General features: G+C 34.2%; 1 protein-coding gene across 3 annotated transcripts; it reads left to right on the forward strand.

Annotated features, from left to right (window-relative positions):
- The first annotated feature begins 1,176 nt into the window (after window positions 1–1,176).
- LOC114375993 (F-box/LRR-repeat protein 14-like) lies at window positions 1,177–11,499 on the forward strand. Of its 3 annotated transcripts, none has more exons than XM_028333883.1 (16): window positions 1,177–1,308; window positions 1,751–2,046; window positions 2,142–2,270; window positions 2,383–2,590; window positions 3,397–3,543; window positions 4,433–4,507; window positions 5,539–5,610; window positions 5,878–5,949; window positions 6,230–6,301; window positions 6,418–6,489; window positions 7,325–7,396; window positions 7,911–7,982; window positions 8,608–8,751; window positions 9,758–9,829; window positions 10,641–10,787; window positions 10,994–11,499. In XM_028333883.1, the coding sequence occupies exons 2-16, from the start codon at window positions 1,849–1,851 to the stop codon at window positions 11,176–11,178; spliced, it is 1,737 nt and encodes a 578-aa protein (XP_028189684.1). In that variant the 5' UTR covers window positions 1,177–1,308; window positions 1,751–1,848; the 3' UTR covers window positions 11,179–11,499. The 3 variants fall into 3 exon arrangements, with proteins under 3 accessions (XP_028189684.1, XP_028189686.1, XP_028189685.1); XM_028333884.1 differs by lacking the exon at window positions 1,177–1,308 and adding an exon at window positions 1,409–1,510; XM_028333885.1 differs by lacking the exon at window positions 6,230–6,301.
- The last annotated feature ends 594 nt before the right edge of the window (window positions 11,500–12,093 follow it).

The following is a 12,093-nucleotide window of genomic DNA, read 5'->3' on the forward strand; positions in this document are numbered from 1 at the left end:
CATGCCGCCAATCTAATTGGCGGGACATGCCCAATTAGATATGAATACGGAGTAGAGAAAAGAAAACATGTTATAACTTAATTTACTTTTGTCTCAATATGATTTGAATGTTTTTTTGACCAAACATAAAATAAATAAATAAAAGTGTATTATACTACTGACAACATTATATAAAAGAAAGCTGGAGTAGAAAGGGGTGGAGGCCAGATGAAAATTTACACAGAAATAAATATAACATAATAGTGCTCTTTGTGAGGAATTTATCTTTTCTGTTTGTTTGTTTCTTAGCTTACAGGACCAGAGCTACTGCTCCTGTTTTTTTTAGTATATAAATTTCTTGGTATTTTTTTTCAATTTTTTTAAATATATATATAATAAAAATTGAAGAAAAATACCAAGAAATTTATATATTATGCTGCATCAACACAATAAAATAAAATAACTAACTTTTTTTCCTATTCATTCTGTATCAACACATTATGAGAGTTATATGCTAAAGCTTTACGAGCAGATTTTTTGTTGTAATTAGCTCAATTGTAAATTTAAAAAAAGACGATTAACAGAAATCATGGGTGATCAGCTATTGCAGTATTTCATTCGACTCGAATTGATACCACCAATAAGCAATTTCCTTTAAGCTTTATGATCAAAACGCATGAATCAAAGTTATGCAAATTGCAAAAGCAACATACAAAAATGGCAAATATATATATTCTACATTGGCATGTCCCGCCAATTAGATTGGCGGTATGCTTCCAGCATTTTAATATGGGTGTGTCTCGCAGGAGAAATTGACGAGATCAGTGCATGTCAGCATGTCTCGCCTGTGTCACTGACGGCATCCTCCACGGCACCCTCCAGCTCACCATACTTCTCGCCATCTACAATGACTGTCGTCAGTTCTTCCGGCATCCATGAAGAAACAGACCCCTTATAAAAAATTTAAAAACAGACCCTTTTTCATAATTAGTTTTTAAAAGTACCCCTTACAGTAAATTTACTTACATATACCCCCAAGGCGAGGGAGAAATCCAACAGAAGAGAGCGGAAGTGGCGGACGTGGGACCCAAATGGTTGAGAATGACCCCACTCTTCTCTTCTCTCCGTATTCTATTCTTATCTGCTCCAGTCTCAGTCTCTCTCACTCCGCATTCACTGCCACGTGTCTTCCTTCTTCTCAAATATCACATTCCCAATACCCTTTCTTCCTTTTTTCCTAATTACTTCAATGCAATTCTTCTCTCTCTCTCTCCAAACAAACCTGCGCGCTTCCACTTATCATCTCTTCCCACGCTTTCTGTTTCAAAGGTCCGTCATCAAAGCTAAACAACTTTTCCTTTTCATTTCTCGCTTTATCCATACTACTTTTTTTTTTTTTTATTTCCTTCTTTCATGGATAAACCTTATAATTACATAAGCTTAAAAACCTGTGTATTAAACTTTAAATAATAAAATCTCAATGGAGGAAGAAATCATCTTGATCGTACGGAAGTTAGTTGTTCTATCTCCTGTAAGTTGTAACCGAACCTCGTAGCCACTGTAATAAATAAAAGTCTCACAAAACTTCATCAACGTGTTCTGTGTTCTTTTGTTTGTTAGTTGGTCACTATGACTGTTTTGTCGTATTTCTATTCTAATTGTTTCATGATAAGCTTGATTAATTCTGCAATGATCTTTTTCCCCCAAATTTGAACTATAGTTAGGTTGGCACTTGACATAGTTGTTTATTTTATTTTATTTTACATGACAGAGTTCAGTCCAACAGCACAAATTCTTTGAAATGGGAACTTGACTTTCTTTGGCACATTCCATGCGTATATGATCAAAAGGGTATCGACAAATTAAGCGATGGGGGGCGTTTGTTCTAGGAAGAGAGATCAGCATGTTGTTGAAGATGATTTACACAGAGGAGTCTCGGGGAGGTATTGTAGAAGTGGCAGCACAAAATGGTTGAGGGCCAGAAGTTTGCGTGCTAAGCCCAATCATTGTGCAGGAGGGGGAACATGCCCCTCTCTCATGGATCTGTGCATAAAGAAGATGCGTGAGGTGCATGTTTTTTGCCAGCTTTGTTAGTTGTTTCGCTTTGGTTATTTTTGTCTTCACATGGTTATTTGCTCCACACATGTTTTGAGTTATAACAGGATTTTCATAAATACAATTCCTTTTCAATTCTTCCGAGAGACATAAGCCAGCAAATCTTCAATGAATTGGTTGATTCTCACTGCCTGACCGAAGTGTCTCTTGAAGCCTTCAGAGATTGTGCTCTTCAGGTACTGTATTAGAGGCTTGGTGGAATTGGAAGTGTTGCTAAAATTTGAGTATTCAATGCTTACGAATATTGACCCTAGACCCTACTTATTTGATGTGTTCTGCATATGGCAGGATATTGACCTGGGTGAATATGTTGGAGTTAACGATGATTGGATGGATGTCATCTCTTCCCAAGGGTTGTCCTTACTTTCAGTTGATGTTGCTGGTTCTCAGGTGACAGATGATGGATTGCGACTCCTAAAGGATTGCTCAAGTCTTCAAGCATTGACTCTCAGTTACTGTGACCAATTTTCAGAATATGGGCTTAAGCACATTAGTGGTAGAGCTACTATTCTTATGATTAATTTGTTTTCTCACCAGAATGCCTCTATTATTTTACGAACATAGGAAGATCATACTGAGGATTCAAATTAGTTTGGGTGGGGCTTGAGGTTAATGTTTTAATACCAATCTTGCATTCTATCTGTATAAAAACTATGAATCTTGTATTGTTGTTTTTTATCTCTCTCTTTTTCTTAAACAACTAATTCTATTGTGTTTTCACAAAGATTTTGGACTTTTGGTGTTTCTTACAAAAGAAAATTGGAGAAATTCATTCGTGTTTGAATAGAATTCACCTTAATTATGAAATGATTCTAATTGATTTTTTCATGACATATTCAAAAGTAATTCAGAGTTATACCGGTTATACTTTTCAGCCTCATTTAAAATCCTCCCTTGCGCTGGCCTACAAAAGTTTATCTGATTGCATTGCTGAATATTAAGTTAAATGTCTTGTTCTAGTGAAACTTTGTAGAAGTCTGATTTTAGATATGTAAATTTTTTGTTTGTACTTTCTTTTTTGTGTCATTGGCTCATTGCTTGTGGCAGTGTGGGGCATTCCGTGCAGAATTATTCACCGGGATCAATTAATGTTATTTTTCCATATGATTGTTGTGAAATGAATATAAATAACAAAATTCAATTTTGAAATGGAAATTGAACATTATGTAAAATTGGAATTACGCGCAACCAATACAATAATAATATTATTTGCTCTGAGATATCAAATGGATTAGGTTTGACTTGCTAAAGGTTAAAGAGTCCTGTTTGATTAACATAAGCAATCAATGCCAATTTGTGTAGGTCTTTCAAACTTGACTTCCTTGAGTATCAGGAAGAGCAGCTCTGTCAAACCCGATGGAATGCGTGCTTTCTCCAACTTATTTAATTTGGAGAAGTTGGACCTTGAGAGGTGTTCAGAGATTCATGGTGGATTTGTTCATCTTAAAGGTATCTATCCTTTGATTTCTTGCTCATCTATATGCAAGAAGTTAACTTATTCCTAATGTAACTGATTTTTGTAATTTTGTATAAACCAATCTCACATCTGGTGATCTAAAATAAATTTGTTAATATATAGTTAGGTATGGATGGAGCGAGGGCGAGCCCTGGTGCAGCGGTAAAGTTGTGTCTTGGTGACTTGTTGGTCATGGGTTCGAATCCGGAAACAGCCTCTTTGCATATGCAAGGGTAAGGCTGCGTACAACATCCCTCCCCCATACCTTCGCATAGCGAAGAGCCTCTGGGCAATGGGGTACGAAGTTTTTATAGTTAGGTATGGATGGCTGATTGGCTTGCCTGACATATGGGGTGTTTGGTGGGGTGTTGGTCCCCCAGTAGGCTACCAAAACCATGTAAGATACATGATAAAACTGACACAGCTGTGTTAGATGATGCGATTTAATTTTAACGCACCGTCAAATCAAACACAATTATAGATGTTAGATGATGGTTCTTCATCATCATTGGTTTATGGGGTTGAGGGCAATTGGTTGGTGCTGTTGCCTATGCTTAATGTTAATGGTGATGATAAGTTCTACTTCATTCAACAAATGTGTTTTTTTTTGGGGTGGGGGTACAAAATTTGTTTAGGGGGAGGGGAGGTTGCATAGGGCTTGCCAATGGAGGATGAAAATGACTTACCAATGGAGGACTACTGACAGGAATTGATCCCTGTTTGATCCTACCAGTTGAGCCAACCTTCATTGGCTTCTTCAAGGGATTCATCATTTAGATATTTATCAGATGCTATCTTGCTTAGAGTGTCATTTTGTAGAAACATAATTATGGAATTAATAGGTTATAGATTTAATTTCTTTTGATTTTTGTTTAAATACAGGTTTGAAAAAGCTCGAGTATCTTAATATTGGATGCTGTAAATGTGTTACGGATTCAGACATAAAGTCTATCTCAGGTATTGATCATAAAATGGTATGATTTTTATCGTAGTTATTGCATTTCAGGTTTATTTATGTGGTAAAGAGGCAGTATTGTTGTGTCTCATTCATGAGTTCATTATCTGAACTGAGCTTTTGTATGACATATATCATATTCAGTGTCTTACTTGCATTGATTCTTATTCCTAGTTGGCTAATAGGGATGGCTAAACTAAAAACTGGGTTGGGAATATTGTTCTCTAAATTTTACTCACTTTCTATTTTTTCTGGGAGCTTTCCTTTCTTAGGGCTGTCCAATCCATAAAAGTCAAATAGTAAATCCCCCTAAAGCTATCATGAGTAGAACACCAAAGAGAAGCCATAAACAAAAACCTATCTACTATATGTCCAGTGATAAAGAAATGCACTAGACAACCACGTAAACTGCACATGGCACAATATTTTTTCTTCTGTATTTACCAAAACAATCATCTAATATTCATTGATGCCTCTTTTGCGTGTGGGGTTACTATTTCTGATGAAATCTTGTTTAGACTTTGAGAAAGTTTAACCCCAAGGGGTTGGTTGAGTGGAGCAAGACAAGGTTTTGCATTTGACAAGTACCTGGTTAAAGCCCTCAGTTGTCTCCTTGGGTTGAGGTAAATGTAAATCTACAAGCGCTCTGAGTTAGAAACCTTCCTGCCTTGGATTGGGGGAAAATTTCTTATACAAAAAAAAAAATCTAGGACCTTTTTTTTTGTTGTCTTTGGGTTGAGGTAAATGTAAATCCTTTACAAGCGTGCTCTGAGTTATGTCTGTCTGTGTACGACAAATTGTATTTGTGTTTCCCCCTCCCCTCCCCCACCTCCCCCCCCAAAAAAAAACAATGAATTGGCATTAGCATGGTATCAAGGTTGATCCTTTTATTTTTTTGCTTAATTGAGTTTATACTGGAACATTTGGTTTTGCATCTTAAATCAATTGCTGCATTTACCATCTGTTCTTTCTTTTAGAATCAGGAAGCTAGGCATGATATTTTTTAGCTGATTGTTGCCATATAATGTTTCAGAGCTTATAAATTTGAAGGAGTTACAAATTTCCAACAGCAGTATTACTGATATTGGGATTACCTATTTGAGAGGTATTTTTTCACAATGTTTACCATCCCTTACAAGTGTATTAAGATGACTATAACTGCTGCTGCCACTATTTTGTGCTCATGAGCATATCTTAGTTGTCATTTGTCAATGTCCACTCTCAAATGAAAATATCATTCTCTTACTATCATCAAAGTAGAGTTTTAGTATATGGAATGAGTTCATAACATGGTTTGCTTTATGTACTATGTTGTTCTGTTATTGTCAGTATACATTAACTGGGTATTCCTTTCTGACTTTCTGGTTTACAGGTTTGGAGAAGCTTACCACATTAAATGTTGAAGGATGCAATATTACTGCTGCATGTTTAGAGTTTATTCATGGTAAAAATAAATTCCCATTTTATTCTTTGAAGTGCCATTTCATTTTATTTTTTCTTAATTTTAGACAGCAGTTTTGTTTGTTCTGGAAGTCATTCTGTAATGCATGAGCTTGCTTTCATATTTTATTTGGAAAATTAAGGATTTGAATAATCCAGCATGCAATCAAATGGTGCTAAAGCGGCAAAGGCTATGTTTGAACTTGGAAACTCATTTACTTATTATTCCAATGCCTAAACTTTTCCTAATTAGTTCTTTAATCATAGATATATTTTTTGTACAGCCTTAACTTCCTTGGCATGCTTAAATCTCAACAGATGTGGTCTCTCTGATGATGGATTTGAGAAAATTTCTGGTAACTTTGATATATAATGACCAAATTTGTGGAATTCTGGTTTCCGTGTCTTGTTGCTCTAAGGATTGCAAATCATTGGATTCTTGGTTTTACAGCATGCACTTCCTTTCCTGCAGGTCTTAAAAACTTGAAGAGGTTAAGCCTGGCTTTTAACAGGATCACAGATGCATGCTTAGTTCATCTGAAAGGTACTTGGAACATCAATATCTCACAAGAGTGACTATTTTATCCACATGCTGCTTACCTAAATTAAGAAGACTCTTGATTTTTACAATACTTTTCTGGATGTTGAAAATGCGTTTGCGATGGACTTTTCCCTTTGTTTTTCAATTCCTTTTACTTTTAATAATTTTACATTGACATGTTAGAGTGATCTTCATGCTTCTTTTCTATCTGCAAAATATCCTAGCCGTTACAGACAAAAGGAGAGGTAGGAAACCTTTTCTACATTGTAAATTTTCTTTCAAGAGTCCTTCAAAGTTCAAACACTGATTATGTTAACTGACTTAATGCAATTTTTAAAGTAAATGTATTGTAAATAGATAGGAAGTATGAAAGTCCAGTGTTAGCCTCAAATATCTCTTTTCACTGTTCATGGAAAATTCTTGTCACTATTATTATTTGGTACATGAGTAATTATTGTTAACAACTTAATATCTGCTCAACACGTTTTGGATGATATCTTATCCTTCTCATATTATAATTGCCTACCCTTCTCTAAAGGTCATATAAAAGGACACACGAAACTGAAACAAAAATTGAAAAGTACCTACAAATTATCAAGTGCATATTATATTATACTCTTGAAACTTCTCAAAAAGATTTGTCCATTTGGTCTCTAAAGCTTACTGACCCTTAACGTTCGTAAGCACTTCTGGGATAAAAACTACTTTCATACTCCACAAGTTGGGTCATTAATGCTACTGGGACACTGACAATCATCAATCATCATGCACACAGCTTGTTCACTGTTCTATTTTTCCAATTATCCTTTATTTCATTAATCTTTTTTTCTTTTTGCAGGTTTAACAAATTTGGAGTATTTGAATCTGGATTCTTGCAGGATAGGTGATGGCGGGCTAGCTAATTTGACAGGTTTGCACTAGATTTTATAATTTTCCTTTTGGTAGATTTAAATGGGCATTACATTGTTCAAAATTTATACAGATTTGTTATACTTTTTCAATGTTTTCTTGATCTGTGCTCGGGGATATATGACATGAGGCATTGAGGCTTTATACCTTGATGCCATTTTCAGCTGAATGACATACTTTGATGATTCAAATCCTCCTAATTGAGATGGAATAGAGTCATATGGCACTTGGCATAAACTGGAATATTTGAATTAGATGAAAGTTATCATGGGAATTTAAGCCAGCACTTAGCCTTGACTTTGTGTTTAGAATGTAGATATACATGATGCTAGGTCTAGTGGTTTTAATTCAGTTTTGCTTCTAATTTTTCTTTTAATTTACTTAATTTGTTTATCATATGCTTTCTGAAGGGGAAGAGATTCTGATTGTTTTGAAAATTTGACATTTTAGTAATCAAATAGTTTGATTTGAAATATCACCTATGGTATGAAATTTATAGTTATTTGTCCTTTCAGGCCTCACACTCTTGAAAAGTCTGGTGTTGTCTGACACTGACATTGGGAACAGTGGGCTGCGTTATATATCAGGTTGATGTCACAATCTTGTATATGGTTATCAAATAAAAATATAAACTCTATTTATTGCAAGTTTATTGGCAGGCAAGTTCAAATTAGATCTTTGATATGTTACTATATTTGTTGGTTATGTTTCACTGCTAGAATTTATGGAAGTACCAATGCTACACCTATGTGGTATTCTATATGTCATAATATATATGCAGAACCTTATTCAGTTTGCACATGTAAGCTTTTAGTTAGAAAATTGCATTGTATGCTTTAATCTACCATTATTCCGATATATTTCAGACTGTTGTATAATGTTCGAAGATAAATTTCAGAAAGCCCTTTGAGTTACCAAAATATAAGTGATTTTTTTTATAAAAAAGTTAACTCTATTCTTACCAGTCTGTCCCCACAGTGCTAAGATGGCTTTTGCTGCTTGTGACATTTTAATTTGATTCAAAACATCTTGTACTGTTTCAGGATTTCTTAACTTAAACTAAACACTGTCTAAATCTGTATATTGTTTTTGTAGTTACATCTACAAACACATGCACACACACACAAACACACAAATATCGTGTTGTTAAAGATCTTTACAGACAATACATAAAATGCATGTGTTGATTATCTGGTTCTTGCTTTTCTCCAGGTTTAAAAAAACTGGAAGATTTAAATGTGTCATTCACCACAGTAACTGATAATGGCCTGAAAAGGCTGTCAGGATTGACACAACTTAAATCACTTAATCTGGATGCCCGACAGATTACCGATGCTGGACTAGCAAATCTTACCAGTAAGCATGTGTATATTCATGTATCAATTATTTTTTCTTTGGGCTTAACTACACATTTTATCCCTCTAGCTTAGACTTTTTGATTTTAGTTTCCCAAGTTTTTTCCAAACAAATCAAGTCCCTCTAATTTTAAAACCTAAAACCCTCAATTTTCTATTCAAATAGTTGGGGATGTATGATAGATTTAGATATGGAATAATTTAAGAGGAAAATTTTGAATTTCTTTTATTTTTTTTTGGTGAAATTTGATATTTTAGTTGATGAGTTTGGAGCAAAAGAATGTTGAAAATGATGTATTTAATTAATCTTGTGAAGATTTTGAGTGGAAAATGAGAATTTGAGAGTTTTAAGTAAAAGGAAAGCGATCAAGGGACTTAATTGAAATAATTAAATAAATTGAGAGATTAAATTCTCAAAAATTACTGGAGGACCAAAACCACACATTAGCTATAGTAGAGTAACTAAAAGTACAATTAAGCTCCCCCCCTCTCTTTTATGTGGAATATTCACCTGAGGTCTTTTTTTTTTTTTAAATCAATGCTTTTGTCATATGAACGCTTTGGTATTTGATAGAGGGTAGTGCCACTGACTAGTCGTGAGCAATCTTCAATATTAGATCTTTGCCCAATTCTCTACATAAACCTATCAGCAATCTCTACAGTTTAATCCGAGTCTGATACCTAGACCTTGCCAAGGCAGGGTGTCCAGCCTACAGCATAGTGCAAGTTGCAACATTATATCTTTGATTTAGATTGCTGATTGAAATAAAGTTTTAATTTTGACACTTCCCTGTATACATGAATTCAATCCAAAACTGTATCAAACCAATCATACATTGTCCAGGATCATATTCCGTTTTTATTAGGTGCCAGCTATAAATATTTTTTTTTTAAAAGTTTTAATGTCCATATTGACATGTAATTAATTTCTGTGCAAGCTGTGATTAATTTTGCTGGTATAGCTTCAATTCTAGCTGTGTGATTGCCTTGGCTCTTGGCTTTAACAGGTCTGAGTGGATTGATAACATTGGATCTCTTTGGAGCACGCATTTCAGACAATGGAACTACATTTTTACGATGTATGTATATTTCAATTTTAGACTGTAGTTGATTTCCTTTTTGGTGTATGACTGTATGCAATTCCTAGCAGTATATTTCTTTAACTTATCTAATTGCTAGTTGACTTTGTTAACTTATAATATATAACTAAGTAGTCTACATTTGGAATGGGAATGCATCTGTAGTAATAGGGTATAACTGTGCAGTCTACTTTTTAGGATATTTTTTGTTCAACTGTTTATCATATAGGTTTTGGGCCACACGCTTTGATTTTTTCTTGAAAATGTTATAATCCGTCCAGAGAATAAATGAAGCTATATAGTATGTTGTGCTTTTGTTCTTTATTGTATATTTGTGTTATATGCAAAATATAAAACTGCTGAACTGGTCAAACAAGTGGGTGCCAAACCATGCTACCTTACTTCCACAAGTAAATTCTGTTTGAGGACTATGATGGCAATCTTACTTTACATGTTCCCCTCTAGAAAATCAAATGATAATTTTGGTTTGTATCAATTTTTTTTTTAAAATTCTCTTCTTTTAGCCATCATAATGTCGTCATTTAATTTACTGAAATCAGCAATAAATTCATGTTTATTTCATTATGTCTATACTTGAGAGCAAACGGTGTAATGAGTAATGGCCCAATACAAAACAATAATAAATGGAGGCAGTACTACTTGGAAATCCCATTCAACACCAACTTTTTTTTTCCATTTGTTTTATGATTGAAATAATGGGGAAATATGGGTTTACATAACCTTGTGCCTAAGGTTACTGGTTATCTTGCTGGCTTAAATTTTAGTTCCTCTTTTGTTCTCCATCTTGCAGCGTTCAAGAACTTGCAATCCCTTGAAATATGTGGCGGAGGATTAACTGATGCCGGTGTAAAAAATATAAGAGAAATTGTCTCCCTGACACAGCTAAACCTGTCCCAGAATTGTAATTTGACGGATAAAACTTTGGAATTGATATCTGGTATTTTCTTCTTGCCTTCAATACTTTATATACCCCTTGAAATTCGGGTAATCAGAATTAAATATGAAAGGAAAGAAAAATTGGATGGAGAATATTATTTGTTTGTATTGGTTTTTCATTCCTCTCCTTGCCCTGTAATTGGATCGAGTAAAAGTTTGTTCTGCTTTGATTAACACATCTTTGTATATCTTTATATCTGAATACAGGAATGACAGCACTGAGGTCGCTAAATGTTTCAAATTCTCGTATAACCAATGAAGGACTACGGCATTTGAAGCCTTTGAAGAATTTACGCACTCTTACCTTGGAGTCTTGCAAGGTTACTGCTTCTGGAATTAAGAAGCTTCAGTCAACTGATCTTCCAAATTTGATAAGCTTTCGGCCAGAATAGACCAGGAGAATGAGAGAATTCTGTTATGTGTCTGTTGAACAATTATCTGTACATATTTATGGCTACTGTCTGGATAGTTGAAAAATGTACATAAAATGACATGCAAGAATGTAATTATGCATTTATTTTGCATGTTTGTATTTCCCCGTCTAAGAAAAATTGTACATAAATCTTTCTTTCCCCCTTTCTCCTCTGGGTAAATATGCCTGGTGTGGCTATCTAAAGTCTGCGCATAATGTAATGTGTAATAAAGATGTTTGGACCAGGGTGATGGTGCTCATTATTATGTTCGTATAGTAATGAATTGTATTTGACCGAGAAGAGAGTTGTTCCCGTCGACCGGCTTTTTATTGTGCTATTTGCTCTTGAATAAGGACCATGTTTTAGAAATCATACTTGCCTTGATAAAAAAAATCATATTTGCGGTATGGTGAAACAGTTGGAGCAGCGGCTCCTGCATGCACACCCTAGTTTGGGTTTTTTTTTTTTTTTTGTGATAAATATCTAATTTTGTTTCTGAAAGTGCAATTTGGTGATTATATCAGTCTCCAAAAACTAAAAAATAAATTAATTCTTGAATTTGTATGACTTTTAAAATAATTATCTCAAAATTTAATAAATTTATCAAACATAAGTGTATAAGTGTGTTGTGATTAGATTAATGATATAACTGTTTTATTTATTATACATTATGTATTATGATTTGACGATGATTGTAACTATTTTATATTATTAATGTATGGCCTTTTTTTTGTTGTTTTTTACAGCGTAATAATAGAAATGTTACAACTTACAAGTGACCACTAATAACATTATACTTGTTTGGGTAAAATAGCAAGGTATTCTAAAAGGGAGATACTTATGGTTTAGTCATGCACTCAAATCTTCTCACAAGGTGCTTTTATTGAGTTTGAC

The sequence above is a fragment of the Glycine soja genome, chromosome 11, assembly GCF_004193775.1.
Source record: "Glycine soja cultivar W05 chromosome 11, ASM419377v2, whole genome shotgun sequence".
In the NCBI taxonomy this organism is placed as follows: domain Eukaryota; kingdom Viridiplantae; phylum Streptophyta; class Magnoliopsida; order Fabales; family Fabaceae; genus Glycine; species Glycine soja.